The 19,460-nt window shown below is 37.2% G+C and overlaps 1 protein-coding gene across 7 annotated transcripts in view; it reads left to right on the forward strand.

Moving 5' to 3' along the window:
* The window catches only part of RAD18 (RAD18 E3 ubiquitin protein ligase), a 112,350-nt gene that overhangs the window by 4,063 nt on the left and 88,827 nt on the right, over positions 1–19,460 (forward strand). For 6 of the 7 annotated variants that reach the window (XM_027093963.1, XM_027093962.1, XM_027093966.1 and 3 more), the window contains exon 2: positions 82–163. In XM_027093963.1, the coding sequence (XP_026949764.1) occupies positions 82–163 (82 nt within the window). Of the gene's footprint in view, position 1; positions 57–81; positions 164–19,460 lie in introns of all 7 variants that reach the window. The other variant, XM_027093964.1, reaches the window with a different exon arrangement.

Raw genomic sequence — 19,460 nt, forward strand, 5'->3', positions numbered from 1 at the left:
GGGAATGGAGAAGGAGTTCTGTGGCAGATGTTCCAGTCTTGGTGGCTTTCTGATAGGTGTGTATGTATTTATGCATTTCAGACAATAGATGATTTGCTGCGCTGTGGAATTTGCTTTGAATATTTCAACATTGCAATGATGATTCCTCAGTGTTCACATAACTGTAAGTATGTATTGTTTCTCTGAGTTACAAAAATGTGGTTTTTTATGTAATGTAGTATTATTTTAACACCAAAGATAAGTACACATTTGTTATTTATTTCTCACCTTTAGCTCCTCTATCTTGAGGTTTTAGCATGGTCTTTTCCATGACCTCCCTCTTAAATATTGAATATTTTTTACAAGGCTCCTATATTTTCTACCACCTCCCTCTTGGATACTTTTATGCCTTTTGTAACATTCACAGGAATAAAGATTTTGATCACTATATATTGTTATTTGCCCGGCACTTTTAGATGTTAAATTTCAGATTTTTCATTTTTAGCAGGATAGGAGATAGGTGGTTCAACCAAGTAGTCCTTGGCATAGAATTTTAAAGTTAAAAAATTCCACTGGGAGAATTCTGCAACTGAAGAGTATTGCAGACAGTTTTATCACTTAACTTGCTGTGTGATGGTGGGAAGACTCATATATTGAAATGTGCTTGTACTTCTCTTCGTGAGTCTAGTATGTACATAGTTTTTATACTGTGGTTTGACGTATTTAGTGCATGGGGTGCACTTATTGTTCTGGATTTAGCCATCAGTTTATGGATTATGTAGGCTTATGATCGTTCTTATTCTCTATTTTCGAGTTGATTTTCCTTGGAAAGTTTAAAAAAAAAAGTTAGGCTTAAAATATGGTTTTAGTGGATAGTGGTAGCTTTGGTGAAAAAGTTTCCATAGGGAAGACATAATAAGAGGATGGTGGTGGTAGCAACATGGGCATTAGAGATAAACTTAGGCTTGACTCTTAGCTCTCCACTTATTAGGTGGGTGAGATTGCAAACGCTCACCATTTCTTCAGATGTGAAACCCTGGTGAGTAGTTTCTGCCTTAGGAGATGGTTGTGAGAATTAAATGCACAGAGTCCAGTGTCTGGCACGTTATAGGGCCTTAATAAATCTTAGTTTCCTTCTAGGCTAGATTCATGTTAGGAACCAAGATAAGTTTTGGGGATTGTTTCTAAATATGTGTTAAAATCACCTTTATTTAGGTATGATTTATATGTAGTAAAAGGCATCCATTTTAAGTGTGCAGTAAAATGTACAAGTGTCAACGAGTTTCAACAAATGTTTATACCAGGTAATGACTACAATTAAGGTACTAAACATTTCTATCACTTGACAGAGTTCTCCCCATTATCAGTCAGTATGGCCCCAGGGAATTATATGTGCGTCTGTTTCTGGATTCTCTTCTATTTCATTGATTTTTATGTCTATCCTTGTGCCAGTACTACACTGTCTTAATTACGGTAGCCTTCTAGTAAGTCTTCAAGTCAAGTATTGTAACTACGCCAACGTTGTTTTTCTTTATCAAGATTGTTTTGGTTCTTTTAGGATCTTTGCATTTTATATGCATTTCAATATAAATTTTAGAATCAGGTTGTCAGTTTCTACCAAGAAAAGCCTGCTGGGATGTTCCTTGGGATTGCACTAAATCTAGAGATCCATCTGAGGATATATGACTTTTTTTTTTTTGAGATTTATTTATTTTTTATTTATTTTTGGCTGCGTCGGGTTTTAGTTGCAGCATGTGGGATCTTTGTTGAGGCATGCGGGATCTTTCGTTGCAGCATGTGGGCTTCTCTCTAGTTGTGGTGTGCGGGTTTTCTCTCTCTAGTTGTGGCGCACGGACTCTGTAGTTGTGGGGTGCAGGTTCCAGGACGCATGGGCTCTGTAGTGTGTGGCACTCAGGCTCTAGTTGAGGCGCGCAAACTCAGTAGTTGTGGCACTCGGGCTTAGTTACCCTGCGGCATGTGGGATCTTCGTTCCCTGACCAGGGATTGAACTTGCTTCCCCTGCATTGTAAGGCAGATTCTTTACCACTGTACCACCAGCGAAGTCCCTATGACATCTTAACAGTGTTGTCTTCAATGTAAAAATGTTGTCCTAAATTAGAAATAAATCCCAGAAAATAGTCAGGATTATCTTAAAGCAAAAGGACAGCTTTATTGCTTGCAAGGTTTGCAAACAGGGGATATGCAGCCTTTGGCTGTAACCTAAAGTACCTTTGGGTGTAGGGGGTAAAGAGAGAGGGATTTTTAAAAACAAACTGTAGAAGTCACAGTTGGGAGACTTGTAGAGAGGATTGGCTGGCCCCTGCCGCCTGACCACAAGTCCTTGAAGCTTGACTATAGTTTTTGATGATTGGCTTGGTCATCAGAGCTTCTGGTTGGGGACGTTTCCAGGTAGGACCTTTAGCAGAATCAGAAGTCATAGTTTTCTGTTCTTGGTTTTAATGAGAACATAGAGTACGTGACTGAATCCGGTCTGTCATGACTGCCTGGCTCCGTTTTATTTTGAGTCCCTGTTAGCCACACTGGGCCCATTTTCTAAGTTCCTTACACAGGGATTCCTCTTATTTTTACTTTTCCTTAGGGGATTTTATTTTTATATGAACATGGTGTGTTCCTCCATTCTTTAGCTCTTCTTTATTTCTCTCCACAGTGCTGTTAGTTTTCAGTGCACAGCCCTTGCACATAGAAATAACAGTTTTTTTTATTGACTTTTTATCCTGTGATCTTGCTAAATTCACTTTTTAATTCCAGCATCTTTTTTGTTGATTCCTTAGGAATTTTTATATACACAGTCATGTCATCTGTGAATAAAAACAGTTTTACTTCTTCCTTCCTTAATCTGCATGCCTCATATTTCTAGTTGTTAGACAGGCTAAGTACCTCTAGTAGAATGTTAAAAAGAAGTGGTGTAGGTGAATATCCTTTCTTTATTCCCAGTTTAATGGGGAAAGCTTTCAGTCTTTCAGGCATAATGTTAGCTGTAAGTTTTATCGTATTCTTAATACATTTTTATAAATTTATCAGGTTGAGGCAATTCGTCTATGCTCTGAATTAGCTGAGAGTTTTTTTTTAAATCATGAATGGTTACTGAATTTTGTCAAGTTTGTTTTTTTTGCATGTATAGAGATGCTCATATGATTTAATTCCTTTATTTTAGAATATGATTAATTACACTGATTTGTTTTTAAATGTTACAACAACCTTGAATTCCTTTCAATAAATTTGTCCATTTAATCTAAGCTGTTGAGTTTATCAGCATAGAGCTTGAAAAATGCTACTCCCTAGGGACTTCCCTGGCAGTCCAGTGGTTAAGACTCTTCCCTTACACTGCAGGGGGTGCGGGTTTGATCTCTGGTCAGGAAAAGAAGTTCCCACATGTCATACTGCAACGGCCCAGAAAAAAACAAAACAAAACAAAACAACCTACTCCCTACTGTCCTTCTCTTGTCTGGAGGATATGTAGTGATATTCCCTTTTATCCATATGCTAGAAAGGTGTGTTTTCTTTTTTTTTCCTTGATTAATCTAGCTAAAGGTTTATCAATTTTATTGCTGTTTTCAAAGAACCAACTTTTGGTTCATTGTTTTCTGTATTTTATCTTTTTTCTATTTTATTGATTTACACTTTCAAAATCTTTATTATTTCCTTTCTTTTACTTATATGAGTTTAATTTGCTCTTATATTTCTAACTTTCTAAGGTAGAAGATGAGATCGATATTAGACCTTCTTTTCTAATATAAACGTTTAAAGCTATAAATTTTCCTTTAAGCCCTGCTTTAGCTACATCCCACAAATTTTGATATGTGAGTTTTCATTTTTGTTTAGTTTAAAGTGTATGCTAATGTCCTTTTTGATTTATTTTTTGACCCATGAGTTATTTAGAAGTCTTTAGTTTAATTTCTAAAAATTTGGGAGTTTTCCTGCTATCTTCCTGTTATTAATATCTAATTTAATTATGTTCTTTTCAAAACTCAAACAATTATGTCCAATTTCAGTTTTTAAATCAAACTGAGACTTGTTTTATGGCCCACAATATGGTCATTCTTGGTTAATGTTTCACGTATACTTTAAACGAATGTCTATTCTAGTTGGGCGGAGTGTTCTATGAATGTCAATTAGATCAACTTGGTTGATACTGCTTTTTAAATCTTCTGTATCTGCTGGTTCTCTGTGTATTATTTTATCAGTACTGAGAGAGGAGTGTCGAAATCTCCAAATATAATTGTGGATTTGTCTGATTTTTCTTTTTACTTCTGTAAGTTTGTGCTTTATATATTTTTGAAGCATTTTTATTAGGCACATACACATTTATGATTATTTTGTCTTCCTGGTGAATTGACTGTTTTGTGATTGTGAAGTGGCCCTCTTTATCCCTGGTAATGTTCTTTGTTCTAAAGTCTTCTTTTTTCTGATACTAATATAGTCACTCCCACTTCTTTAAGATTAGTGTTTTCACGGTTTGTCTTTTTCCATCCTTTTACTTCTCATCTACCTGTGTCTTGATATTTATATTGGACTTTTTAAGACAGTATATATTTTGGGTCTTCCCATTCAATCTAGTCTGAAAATATCTATTTTTACTTGGAATATTTAGACATACACTGTATAATATAGTAGCTGCTAGCCTCATGCGGCTATTTATATTTCAGTTAAAATTAATTAAACTTAAATAAAATTAAAACTTTAGATTCCCAGTTCCACTAGCCTCATTTCAAGTGTTGAATAGCACATGTGGCTAGTGGCTGCTATCTTGGATAGTGCAGATATAGAACATTTCCATCATTGCAGAAAGTTAATTATTGGTAAGGCTGGATCTAGATATCCTACCTTGCTTTCTGTTTTTTATTTACTCATCTATTTTTTCTTCTCTTCCAGCCTTTTAAAAAAAATTGAACATTTAAAAAATATTAAATCTTTTCCACAGTTGACTTATTAGTGCTACTTCTTTGTTTTATTATTTTAGCGGCTGTTTAAAATAGGCATCTTTAAGTTATTACAGTCTCCCTTTGAACGATATTATACCACTTGACTAGTGTAAAACTGTTACAGCTGTGCACTTCTTCCTTTTTTAAATTGAAATATAGTTGATTTACAATATTATATTAGTTTCAGGTGTACAACATAGTGATTCAATATTTTTATAGATTGTACTACATTTAAAGTTATTATCAAATATTGGCTATCTTCTCTGTGCTGTACAACAGCGGTCCCCAACCTTTTTGGCACCAGGGACTGGTTTTGTGGAAGACAATTTTTCCATGGACGTGGGGGGTGGGGGATGGTTCAGGTGGTAATGTGAGCGATGGGGAGTGATGGGGAGCAGCAGATGAAGCTTTGCTCGCTCGCCTGCCACTCACCTTCTGCTCTGCAGCCTGGTTCCCCTGCTTTGGCACCCCTGCTGTACAATATATCCTTGTAGCTTACTTATTTTATAAATACATAGTAGTTTGTACTTCTCAATCCTTCACCCCTATCTTGCCCCTCCCCCATTTCCTTTCCCCACTAGTTCTCTCTATCTGTGAGTCTGTTTCTATTTTGTTATATTCATTTGTTTCATTTTTTAGGTTCCACTTGTGAGAGATAGCATATAGTATTTGTCTTTCTCTGACTTATTTCACTAAGCATAATAACCTCCAGGTACATCCATGTTGTTGCAAATGGCAAAATTTCATTCTTTATTGTGACTGAGTAATATTCCATTGTATATGTACCACCTGTTCTTCATCCATTCATCGTCTTTAAGTGATAGACACTAAGTTGCTTCCATATCTTGACTGTTGTTAAATAATGCTCCTATGAACATTGGGATGCATGTATCTTTTCAAATTAGTGTTTTTGGCTTTTTTGAGGTTTATACCCAAGAGTGGAATTGCTGGATCATATGGTAGTTCTGTTTTTAGTTTTTTGAGGAACCTCCACTGTCTTCCATAGAGGTTTCACCAACTTACATTCCCCAGCAGTGTACTAGGGTTCCCTTTTCTCAACATCTTCACCAGCATTTGAAATTTGTGGTCTTTGTGATTCCAGTCATACTGACAGGTGTGAGATGATCTCTCATTGTGGTTTTGATTTGCATTTCTCTGATGGTGAGTGATGTTGAGCATCTTTTCACGTGGCTGTTGGCCATCTATATGTCTTCTTTGGAAAAATGTCTATTCAGGTCCTCTGCCCATTTTTTAATTGGGTTTTTTTTTTTGACACTGAGTTGTATGAGCTGTTTATATATTTTGAATATTAACTCCTATTTGGTCGTATCATTTGCAAATATTTCTCCCATTCAGTAGGTTGTCTTTTTGTTTTGTTGATGGTTTCTTTTGCTGTGCAAAAGCTTTTACGTTTAATTAGGTTTCATTTGTTTATTTTTGCTTTTATTTCCTTTTTCACAGAAGACAGATCCAAAAAACTATTGCTACGATTTATGTCAAAGAGTGTTCTGCCTGTGTTTTCTTTCAGGAGGTTTATGGTTTCAGTCTTACATTTAGATCTTTTGATTTTCTTTTTGTATATCATGTGAAAATGTTCTAATTTCATTCTTCCTGTTTCACTAACTGCCTTTATTCTTTTTTTATTTTTTAATAGATCTTTATTGGAGTATAATTGCTTCACAATACTGTGTTAGTTTCTGTTGCACAACAAAGTGAATCACGCATATGCATACACATGTCCCCATATCCCCTCCCTCTTGAGCCTCCCTCCCATCCTCCCTATCCCACCCTTCTAGGTCATCGCAAAGCGCCGAGCCAATCTCCCTGTGCTATGCTGCTGCTTCCCACCAGTCAACTATTTTACATTTGGTAGTGTATATATGTTGATGCTACTCTCACTTCGCCCTAGCTTCCTTCGCCCTCCCACCCCATGTCCTCAAGTACGTTTTCTATGTCTACCTCTTTATTCCTGCCTTGCAACTAGGTTCATCAGTACCAATTTTTTTTCTTTTTTTTTTTTTAAATTCCATATATTTATGTGTTAGCATATGGTATTTGTTTTTCTCTTTCTTTTTTTTTGTCTTTACATGTCTTCATCCATTCTTTTTTTTTTTTGAATTTTATTTTATTTATTTATTTATTTTTTGCGGTACGCAGGCCTCTCACTGCTGTGGCCTCTCCCATTGCGGACACAGGCTCCGGACACGCAGGCTCAGAGGCCGTGGCTCACGGGCCCAGCCGCTCCGTGGCATGTGGGATCTTCCTGGACCGGGGCATGAACCCGTGTCCCCTGCCTCGGCAGGCGGACTCTCAACCGCTGCGCCACCAGGGAAGCCCTTTATTTATTTTTTTATACAGCAGGTTCTTATTGGTTGTTTTTCTCTTTCTGACTTACTTCACTCTGTATGACAGACTCTAGGTCCATTCACCTCACTACAAATAACTCAATTTTGTTTCCTTTTATGGCTGAGTAATATTCCATTGTATATATGTGCCACGTCTTCTTTATCCATTCATCTGTCGATGGACATTTAGGTTGGTTCCATGTCCTGGCTATTGTAAATAGTGCTGCAGTGAACAGTGTGGTGCACGTCTCTTTTTGAATTATGGTTTTCTCAGGGTATATGCCCACTGATGGGATTGCTGGGTCATATGGTACTTCTATTTTTAGTTTTTTAAGGAACCTCCATACTGTTCTCCATAGTGGTTGTATCAATTTACATTCCCACCAGCAGTGCAGCAGGGTTCTCTTTTCATCACACCCTCTCCAGCATTTATTGTTTGTAGATTTTTGATGATGGCCGTTCTCACCGGCGTGAGATGATACCTCATTGTAGTTTTGATTTGCATTTCTCTAATAATTAGTGATGTTGGGCATCTTTTCATGTGCCTCTTGGCCATCTGTATGTCTTCCTTGGTGAAATGTCTGTTTAGGTCTTCCGCCCATTTTTTAACTGGATTGTTTGTTTTTTTGATATTGAGCTCCATGAGCTGTTTGTATATTTTGGAGATTAATCTTTTTGTCTGTTTCATTTGCAAATATTTTCTCCCATTCTGAGGGTTGTCTTTTCGTCTTGTTTATGGTTTCCTTTGCTGTGCAAAAGCTTTTTAGTTTAATTAAGTCTCATTTGTTTATTTTTATTTCCGTTACTCTAGGAGGTGGATCAAAAAAGATCTTGCTGTGGTTTATGTCAAAGAGTGTTTTTCCTATGTTGTCCTCTAAGAGTTATATAGTGTCTGGTCTTACATTTAAGTCTTTAATCCATTCGGAGTTTATTTTTGTGTATGGTGTTAGGGAGTGTTCTAATTTCGTTCTTTTACATGTAGCTGTCGGGTTTTCCCAGCACCACTTACTGAGGAGGCTGTCTTTTCTCCATTGTATGTTCTTGCCTCCTTTGTCGTAAATTAGGTGTCTGTATGTGCATGGGTATATCTTTGGGCATTCTATCCTATACCATTGATCTGTATTTCTGTTTTTGTGCTAGTACTATACTGTCTTCATTACTTGTAGCTTTGTGGTATAGTTTGAAGTGGGGGAGCCTGATTCCTCCAACTCTGTTTTTCTTTCTCAATATTACTTTGGCTATTTGGGGTCTTTTGTGTTTCCATATGAATTGTAAAATTTTTTGTTCTAATTCTGTGAAGAAATGCCGTTGGTGGTTTGATAGGGATTGCATTGAATCTGTAGATTGCTTTGGGTAGTATGGTCATTTTCACAATATTGATTCTTCCAATCCAAGAACATGGTATATTTCTCCATCTGTTTATGTCATCTTTGATTTCTTTCATCAGTGTTTTATAGTTTTCTGAGTACAAGTCTTTCACCTCCTTATTCAGGTTTATTCCTTGTATTTTATTCTTTTTGTTGTAATGGTAAATGGGAGTGTTTCCTTAATTTCTCTTTCTGATTTTTCATTGTTGGTGTGTAGAAGTGCCAGAGATTTCTGTGCATTAATTTTGTGTCCTGCAGCCTTACCAAATTCATTGATTAGTTCTAATAGTTGTCTGCTGTCAGCTTTAGGATTTTCTATATATAGTATCATGTCATCTGCAAACAGTGACAGTTTTACTTCTTCTTTTCCTATTTCTATTCCTTTTATTTCTTCTTCTTCTCTGATTGCTGTGGCTAGGACTTCCAAAACTATGTTGAATAAGAGTGGTGGGAGTGGACATCCTTTTCTTCTTCCAGATCTTAGTGGAAATGCTTTCACTTTTTCACATTGAGTATGATGTTTGCTGTGGGTTTGTCATATATGGCCTTTATCATGTTGAGGTAGGTTCCCTCTATGCCCATTTTCTGGAGAGTTTTTATCATAAATCGGTGTTGAATTTTGTCAAAAGCTTTTTCTGCATCTATTGAGATGATCATGTGGTTTTTATCCCTTAATTTGTTAATGTGGTGTATCACATGGATTGACGTGCGTATATTGAAGAATCCTTGCATCCCTGGGATAAATCCCACTTGATCATGGTGTATGATCCTTGTAATGTGCTGTTGTATTCTTTTTGCTAGTATTTTGTTGAGGATTTTTGCATCTATGTTCATCAGTGATATAATTTTCTTTTGTTGTGATATCTTTTTCTGGTTTTGGTATCAGGGTGATAGTGGCTTCATAGAATGAATTAGGGAGTATTTCTTCCTCTGCAATTTTTTGGAAGAGTTTTAGAAGGATCGATGTTAGCTCTTTTCTGAATGTTTGATAGAATTCGCCTGTGAAGCCATCTGGTCCTGGACTTGTGTTTGTTGGAAGATTTTTAATTATGGTTTCAATTTCATTACTTATGATAGGTCTGTTTATATTTTCTAATTCTTCCTGGTTCAGTCTTGGAAAATTGTGCCTTTCCAATAATTTGTCCATTTCTTCGTGGTTGTCTGTTTTATTGGCATAGAGTTGTTTGTAGTAGTTTCTTATAATCCTTTGTATTTCTGCAGTGTCAGTTATGATTCCTCCTTTTTCATTTCTAATTTTATTGAATTGTGTCCTCTCCCTTTTTTTCTTGATGAGTCTGGCTAAGGGTTTATCAATTTTGTTTATCTTCTCAAAGAACCAGCTTTTAGTTTTATTGATCTTTGCTATTGTTTTCTTCATTTCTATTTCATTTATTTCTGCTCTGATCTTTATGATTTCTTTCCTTCTACTGACTTTGGGATATCTTTGTTCTTTCTCTAGTTGTTTTAAGTGTAGGATTAGATTGTTTATTTGAGATTTTTCTTGTTTCTTGAAGTGAGATTGTATTGCTATAAACTTCCCTCTTAGAACTGCTTTTGCTGCGTCCCGTGGGTTTTGGGTCGTCGTGTTCTCATTGCCATTTGTTTCTGTGTATTTTTTAATTTCTTCTTTGATTTCTTCAGTGATCTCTTGGTTCTCTGGTAGCTCACTGTTTAGCCTCCATGTATTTGTGTTTTTACAGCTTTTTTCCTGTAATTGATATCCAGTCTCATCACATTGTGGTCAGAAAAGATACTTGATACAGTTTCAATTTTCTTAAATTTTCCGAGGCTTGATTTGTGACCCAGGATGTGATCTATTCTGGAGAATGTTCCATGTGCACTTGAGAAGAAAGTGTATTCTGCCACTTTCAGGTGTAATGTTCTATAAATATCAATTAGATCTATCTGGCCTGTTGTGTCATTTAAAGCTTGTATTTCCTTACTTATTTTCTGTTTGGATGATCTGTCCATTGTTGTAAGTGGGGTGTTAAAGTCCCCTACTATTATTGTGTTACTCTTGATTTCTCCTTTCATGGTTGTTAGCATTTGCCTTATGTATTCAGGTGCTCCTATGTTGGGTGCATAAACATGTATAATTGTTATATTTTCTTTTTGGATTGATCCTTTGATCATTATGTAGTATCCCTCCTTATCTTTTATAACAGTCTTTATTTTAAAGTATATTTTATCTGATACGAGTATTGCTACTCCAGCTTTCATTTGATTTACATTTGCATGGAATATCTTTTTCCATCCCTTCACTTTCAGTCTGTTTGTGTCATTAGGTCTGAAGTAGGTCTCTTGTAGACAGCATATATACGGGTCTTGTTTTTGTATCCATTCAGCCAGTCTGTCTTTTGGTTGGGACATTTAATCCATTTACATTCAAGGATATTATTGATATTTATGTTCCTATTACCATTTTCTTAATTGTTTTCGGTTTGTTTTTGTTGGTCCTTTTCTTGTGTTTCCTGCCTAGAGAAGTTTCTTTAGCATTTGTTGTAGAGCTGGTTTGGTGGTGCTGCATTCTCTTAGCTTTTGCTTGTCTGAAAAGCTTTTGACTTCTCCATCGAATCTGAATGAGATCCTTGCTGGGTAGAGTAATCTTGGTTGTAGGTTTTTCTCTTTCATCACTTTAAGTATATCCTGCCATTCCCTTCTGACCTGAAGAGTTTCCACTGAAAAATCAGTTGATAACCTAATGGGGATTCTTTTGTGTGTTATTTTTTGTTGTTCCCGTGCTGCTTTTAATATTTTTTTCTTTGAATTTAATTTTTGTTAGTTTGATTAATATTTGTCTTGGTGTGTTTTTCCTAGGGTTTATCCTGTATGGGACTCTCTGTGCTTCTTGGACTTTCCTATGTTAGGGAAGTTTTCAACTATAATCTTTTCAGATATTTTCTCAGACCCTTTCTTTTTCTCTTCTTCTGGGATCTCTATAATTCGAATGTTGGTGCGTTTAGTGTTGTCCCATAGGTCTCTGAGATTGTCTTCAGTTCTTTTCATTCTTTTTTTCTTTATTCTGCTTCTCGGCAGTTATTTCCACCATTTTGTCTTCCAGCTCACTTATTTGTTCTTCGGCCTCGGTTATTCTGTTATTGATTCCTTCTAGTGTATGTTTCATTTTAGTCATTGTGTTGTTCATCTCTGTTTGTTCTTTAGTTCTTCTAGATCTTTCTTAAACATTTCTTGTATTTTCTCGATCTGTGACTCCATTCTATTTCCGAGATTCTGCATCATCCTTACTATCATTACTCTAAATTCTTTTTCAGGCACATTGCCTGTTTCCTCTTCATTTATTTGGTCTTGTAGATTTTTACCTTGCTCCTTCATCTGTGACATATTTTTTTTGCCGTCTCATTTGTTTTTCTTTAATGAGTGGGATTGTGTTCCTGTTTTACTGGTTGTTTGGCCTGAGGCTTCTAACACTGGGGTTTGTAGGCTGTTGGTAGAGCTGGGTCTTGGTGCTGAGAGGAGGAACTCTGTGAGACCTCACTCCAATGAATATTCCCTCAGTCTGAGGTTCTCTGTTAGTCCAGTGGTTTGGACTCGGAGCTCCCACTGCAGGAGCTTCAGCCCAACCCTGGACTTGTGAACCAAGATCCTGCAAGCCGCCTGGGGCGCAAAACAAACAAACAAACAAAAACAATGATAACAAAGTAAAAAATAAAATTAGACTAGGAAACTAACATATCTGTTAGGAAGAATATAAAAATAAAAATTTAGATGAATCAACAACCAGAATGCACAGTAGTACCATAACAGTGAAAAAGAGCAGGAGGGGGGAAAAAGGGTGCGGGGGAGGCCTTGGCTGTGGAGGGCAGAGTCTAAGCAAAGGTGAGCTTTGGGCAATGGATGGGGCCAATGCCCAGGTCCCACAGGGCTGGAAAAGGCCCTGGGGGCTTTGGGGGCTGGGGCTTAGGCTCAAGGAACAGAAGGGGCCCAGGTGTGCGCCCCACCCCTGGTCTCGGAGGGCAGGGGACCTCACCTGGGAGCCCAGCAGGCTTCCTGGGCTCAAGTGGGTAGGGCAAATGCCCTCCTCTCCTTTCCTCTCCTGTTCCTCTGGTCTGTGAGGGCCCCTCCCACCTGCCTCTCCTGATCTCCCCTGTCTCCCTCCTATGCCCCCAAGGACTCACATGGCCTGGAGGGGGGGTTGGAGGGCAGGGGATTGGCCTGGCAGCTCAACAGGCTCCCTGGGCCTGAGTGGCTGGGGCAGTCGCCCTCTGCTCCTCTCCCGCTCCTCCTGGAGGGCCCCTTCTGCCTGCCTCTCCTGATCTTCCCTGCCTCAGGGGTGCTGATCCTGTCTGGCCTTCACTTCTCCTCCTCCCTCAGTCCCCCTATGTCCTACCGGTTCACTTTGGGGTTCCTCCCATCTCCTTGGGCATCAGAGTCCCCCACCAGCGGCTGGTGGGTGCCCTAGTTGTGGGGAGATGCTAACTCCGCGTCTTCCCACACCACCATCTTGACTCTGTCTTCTAATTTCATTCTTTTACATGTAACTATCCAGTTTTTCCAGCGCCACTTTTTTTGAAGATAATGTATTTTCCCCATTATATATTTTTGCCTTCTTTATCATAGATTAATTGATGATAAGTGTATGGGTTTATTTCTGGTCTCTCTTTTCTGTTCCACTGATCTATGTGTCTCTTTTTGTGCCAGTACCATGCTGTTTTGATTACTGTGGCATTGTAGTATACTCTGAGGCCAGGTAGTGTGATACATCCAGCTTTGGTCTTTTTTCTTAAGACTGCTTAGGCTACTTGGGGTCTTTTATGATTCCACATAAATTTTAGGATTGTTCGTTCTATTTCTGTGAAAATGCCATGGGTATACAACTGTGTGCTTCTGTTCTCCCCCTTCTGTCATCCTGTTGTTGTCTTTCCTTTTATGATGTGCACATATACTACAGACACAATACATTGTTATTATATTTGCTTTATTTATTTACTTTCTATAAATTTACTTATTTATTTATTTACTTTTGGCTGCGTTGGATCTTCGTTGCTGAGCGCGGGCTTTCTCTAGTTGCAGCGAGTGGGGGCTACTCTTCGTTGCGGTGTGCGGGCTTCTCATTGTGGTGGCTTCTCTTTGTTGCAGAACACAGGCTCTAGGTGCGCAGCCTTCAGTAGTTGTGGCACATGGGCCCAGTAGTTGTGGCTTGTGGGCTGTAGAGCTCAGGCTCAGTAGTTGTGGCAGATGGGCTTAGTTGCTCTGTGGCATGTGGAATCTTCCCGGATCAGGGCTCAAACCTATGTCCCCTGCATTGCAGGTGGATTCTTAACCACTGCACTAGCAGGGAAGTCCCTGTATTTGCCTTAGACAGCTCATTATCTTTTAAGACAAATTTAAAAATGAAAAAGTAGTCTTTTATATTTAGGCACATTTATCATTTCTTATATTCTCCTTTGTATACATCAGCATTTTCTTCTTATGTTTATATTTTCTTTGTTGCATTTCTTGTAGCACCAGCATGCTGCTAAAGAATTCTCTCAGCTTTTGTTTCCCTGAAAAAATTATTTCATTGCTTTTTGAAAGGTGTTTTCAGTGGGTATGCAGTTCAAAGTTAAATTTTTCTCCTTTCTGAATGTCATTCTACAATTTTCTGGCTTGACTAGTTTCAGATGAAACCAGGTGTGTTAGGTTTTTTTTTTTTTTATATAGGTTTCTGTATATAACGTGTCATTTTTCTTCTGGCTGCTTTTCAGATTTTCTCTTTATTACCAGATTTTAGAAATTTGTAATGTGCTTTAGTGTGATTTACTTTGTGTTTGTACTGCTTGTGGTCCATTGAACTGCTTCAGTTTATGGGTTTATGTTTGGAAAAAATTTAACACTTTTTCTTTGAGTATTTTTCTGTTTACACACCCACCTCCACACCCGAGCTCCAATTCAGATTACACTTTGTTAGACCTTTATTAACTTTATTCCACTACTTTATGTTAATCTATAGACATTCAGGCTCTGTTTTTTTTTTTTCTTTTCCTTTTTGGTAATCTCTCCCCACCCCCATCCTTTTTGTGCTTAATTTTGGATAACTTATTTTGTTATGATTTCAAGTTTATTGATCTTTTATTCTGCACTGTCTCATCAACTGTTAGTCTCATCCAGTGAAATTTTCATTTTAGATATTGTATTGTTCCTCTCTAGGAATTTTACTTTTTTAGTATCTTCCATTTCTTTCCTTATTAAGTTCGTGTGTGTGTCTATTTTAATCCTTGAATATATTGAACATATTCTAATAGCTAGTTTAACCTCACTGTCTGCTAATTCATTATCTCTGTTGTTTCTAAAACTATCTATTGATTGATTCCATCCCCCCCCCACCCCCCGCCACATACTTCTGGTTATAGAGCACATTTTCTTTTGCTTCTTTGCATTTCTGGTAATTTTTGATTGGATGCTTTCCATTGTAGTTTTCACATTTTTGAGTGTTTAGATTTTGTTGTATACTTTATTGGAGTGTTGGGTTTTGTTGTGGAAGGCTTCTTTTTTTGTTGTGGAAGGATCAGACTGGTTCTGTCAAGTTTTGTTTCTAAGCTTTGTCATGATGAATCTAGAGTAAACTTTTTTATAGGACTATAGTGGGGGAAGGATGAGAAACACATAACATAAAACCTTCTCCATGAATAAGTTGGTAAGTGTATAGTATAGTATTGTTAACTATATGTGCATTGTTGTACAGCATGTCTTTAGAACTTTTTCATCTTGTATGACTAAAATTCTGTACCCGTTGCACAGCAGCTACCCTTTTCTCCCTCCCCCTGGCCCTGGCAACAACCATTCTATTTTCTGCTTGTATGAGTTCATTTAGATACAGCATATAAATATAATCATGCAGTACCTGTCCTTCTGTGATAGGCTTATTTCACCTAGCATAATATCCTCGAGGTTCATCCATGTTGTGGCATATGACAGAATTTCCTTCTTTTTTAAGGCTGAATGATATTCCATTTTATGTCTATAGAGAGCATATATTTTTTTAATCTGTTCATCCACTGGTAGACACTTGGGTTGCTCCCTCCTTTTGGCTCTTGTGAATAATGCTGCTATGAACACAGGAGTGCAAATATCTCTTTGAAATTCTGTTTTCAGTTCTTTTTGATCAATACCCAGAAATGGGTTGTTGGATCATATGGTAACTGTATTTGTAATTTTTTGAAATGCCTCCATACTTTTTTCCATAGTGACTGCACCATTTTACATTCCCATCAACAGTGCACAAGGGTTCTGATTTCTCCACGCCATCACCAACGCTTGTTATTTTCTTTTCCTCTTTTTTTTTTTTTGATAGTGGCTATCCTAACAGATGATGTCATTATGGTTTTGATTTGCATTTCCTCCATGATTAGTGATGGCGACGATCTTTTCATGTACCTGTTTGCCATTTGTATGTCTTTGGAGAAATGCCTTTTCAAGTTCTTTGCCCATTTTTAATCAGGTTACATGTGTTTTTGTTATTGAGTTACAGGCGTTTGTTGTATGTTTTGATATTTTTGGATATTAACTCATCAGGTATATGGTTAGCAAATATTTTCTTATGTTTCATAAGTTGTTCTTTTATTCTGTTGATTGCAGAAGCTTTTTAGTTTGATGAAGTCCCACTTGTCTATTTTTGCTTTTATTGCCTGTGCTTTTGGTATCATATCCAGGAAATCATTCCTAAGACTAATGTTATGAGGCTTTTTCCCTTTATTTTCTCCAGGCAGCTTTATAGTTTCAAGTCTTTATTCTTTTACAGTGGAAATCCAGTTTTCCCAGCACTGTTTGTTGAAGAGACTGTCCTTTCCCCATTGTGTACTCCTGGCACCCTTTTCAAGGACCATTTGACTGCCTATGTGTGGGTTTATTTCCGCGTTCTCTATTCCATTGGTGGACATTCCTGTCTTTATGCTAATACCATATTATTTTGATTACTGTAGATTTGTAATATGTTTTGAAGTCTGGAAATGTGAGACCTCTAGCTTTGCCTTTCACATTATTTTGGCTATTCAAGGTCCTTTGTGGTTCCATATGAATTTTAGAATTGACTTACCTGTTTCTGCAGAAAATACCATTGGTATTTTGATAAGGATTGCATTGAATCTGTGGATTGCTTTTGTTAGTATGAGCATTTTAACAATGTTAAGTTATCCAGTCAGTGAACATGGAAGTGTCTTCTGCAGTTTCTTTCAGCAGTGTTTTATAGTTTTCAGTGTACTTGTCTTTTGCCGCCTTGGTTAAGTTTATTCCTAATTATGTTATTCTTATGTGATTGTTTTCTTAATATCTTTTCTGGATTGCTAGTTTTAGAAGTGAAACTGACTTGTGCATTTTGATTTCGTATCCATCAACTTCGCTGAAATCATTTATTAGTTCTAACAATTTTTCTTGTGGTATCTTTAGAATTTTCTACATATAAGATTATGTCCTCTGTGAACTGAGATAATTTTACTTCTTCCTTTCTGATTTGGGTGTTCTTTATTTCTTTTTAACGTTTAATTGCTCTAGGTAGGACTTCAAGTACTATGTTGAATAGAAGTGGCAAGAGTGGGCATTGTTGCCATGCTTCTGATCTTAATGGAAATCATTGGGTATGATATTAGCTGTGTGCTTTTCATAATGGCTTTTATTATGTTGAGGTAATTTCCTTCTAATTTTGTTGAGTTTTTTTTTTTTTTATCATGTAAGGGGGTTGAATTTTGTCAGATGCTTTTTCTGCATCTATTGTGAGATGATCATATGATTTTTATCCTGGTTCTGTTAGTGGTGTAGCACATTGATTTTTTTTTTTTTTTTTTGCGGTATGTGGGCCTCTCACTGTTGTGGCCTCTCCCGCTGCGGAGCACAGGCTCCGGACGCGCAGGCTCAGTGGCCATGGCTCACGGGCCCAGCCGCTCCGCGGCATGTGGGATCTTCCCGGACCGGGGCACGAACCCATGTCCCCTGCATCGGCAGGCGGACTCTCAACTACTGCACCACCAGGGAAGCCCCACATTGATTTTTGTATGTCAACCTATCCTTGCATCCCAGGAATGAATCCCACTGGGTCATGGTGATGATGCTTTTAATGTGTGGTTGAATTCAGTTTGCTAATATTTGTTGATGATTTTTCATCAGGGATATTGGTCTGTAGTTTTCTTGTAATGTCTTTGGTATCAGAATAATGCTTGCCTCATAAAATAAATTTGGAAGTGTTTCCTTCTCAATTTTTATGAAATGTTTGAGAAAGATTGGTGTTAATTCTTTTAATGTTTGGTAGAATTCTGCGGTGAAGCCATCTGGTTGTAGGCTTTTCTTTGTTGGCAGATTTTTGATTACTGGTTCAGTCTAATGCACTAGTTTCAAGTCAGTTCATATTTTCTATTTCTTCATGAATCAGTCTTGGTACGTTCAACTTGTTCGTATATATTGTTCATACTAGTCTCTTTTAACTCTTTCTATTTCTGTGGCGTCAGTTTTAATGTCTCCTCCATCACTTCTGATTTTATTTCCTTGAGTCTTCGTTTTTTCTTAGTCTGGTTAAGGGTTTGTCAGCTTTGTCAGTCTTTTCAGGAACCAACTCTTAATTCCATTGATTTTTTTTTTCCTATTCTCTTTTGTTTATTTCTGCTCTAATCTTTACTATTTCCTTTCTTTCAGTAACTTTGGGCTTCGTTAGTTCTTTCTCTAGTTCCTTGGTATGTAAAGTTAGGTTTTTATTTGAGATTTTTTTTCTTGTTCTTAGTGTAGCCATTTACTTCTATAAACCTCCCTCTCAGTGGTGCTTTTGCTGCATCCCTTAAGTTTTGGTGTGTTGTGATTTCATTTTTTAAAACATTTTCTGATTTCCCTTTTCATTTCTTCTTTGACCTATTGCCTGTTCGGGAGTGTGTTAATTTCCACATATTTGTGAATTTTCCATTTTTTTCTTCTGCTATTGATTTCTAGTTTCATTCTGTTATGGTCAGAAAAGATACTTGATGTGATTATTTTCTGACTCAACATGTAATCTCTCCTGGACAGTGATCTGTGTGCACTTGAAAAGAATGTGTGCTCTGCTGATATTCTGTATATGTCTATTAGATGCCTTTGGTTTATTGTATTGTTTAAATCCTCTGTTTCCTTATTGATCTTCTGTCCTATCCATCATTGAAAGTTGAGGCATTGAAACCTTCTACTATTATTGTTTTGCTATGTGTTTCTCTAGTTCTGTTGGTGTTTGCTTTGTGTGTTTGGGTGCTCTTTTATGGTGTCCCATAAGTCCCTTAGGCTTCTTCTTTCTTTTTCCTTTTTGTGCCTATGAATGAATAATTTCAAATGACTTGTCTTTAAGTGCATTGATTCTTCTGCTTGATCAAGTCCACTGCTGAGCTCTTCTGGTAAATTTTTCATTTCAGTTTCAAGTATCCCCTGCTTTTCAAAAGTTTGCTTTATAACACTTCCCTTTTATGAAAGACCTACATTAGGACCAATTTCCATTAACCAAAAGAAATCTGAAGAGGATTTTCACTTTTACAAAAAAAAAGGCAAAAGGTGAAAATAGCCTTCAGTATTTTTTTTGAATGAACTGTAATAGAAGTGGTGTGCACCCTGAACAGCGAGAGTGGCACCCCTGGCAACTACACTCAGCATCGCAGCATCAAGCTGCCATAGCTTTGAACTGTGTCTGTGAGTATCTGTGTTTCATCTTGCTTTATTTTGTGCATCTTCACTTTTTCACTTTATGCCATTTTGGCTTATGAAAGTTTTCACAGGACCAGTCAACTTTCAGGTGGTGGGGGAAACCTGTATTATATTCTTCATCTCCAGAATTTCTGTTTGGTTCTCTTTTGTGTTTTATGTCTGTGCTGATACTTTCGTTTTGTTCA

This window comes from Aethalodelphis obliquidens, unplaced genomic scaffold, assembly GCF_003676395.1.
Source record: "Aethalodelphis obliquidens isolate GAN/ISIS:26980383/991018 unplaced genomic scaffold, ASM367639v1 scaffold86, whole genome shotgun sequence".
NCBI classification, from domain to species: domain Eukaryota; kingdom Metazoa; phylum Chordata; class Mammalia; order Artiodactyla; family Delphinidae; genus Aethalodelphis; species Aethalodelphis obliquidens.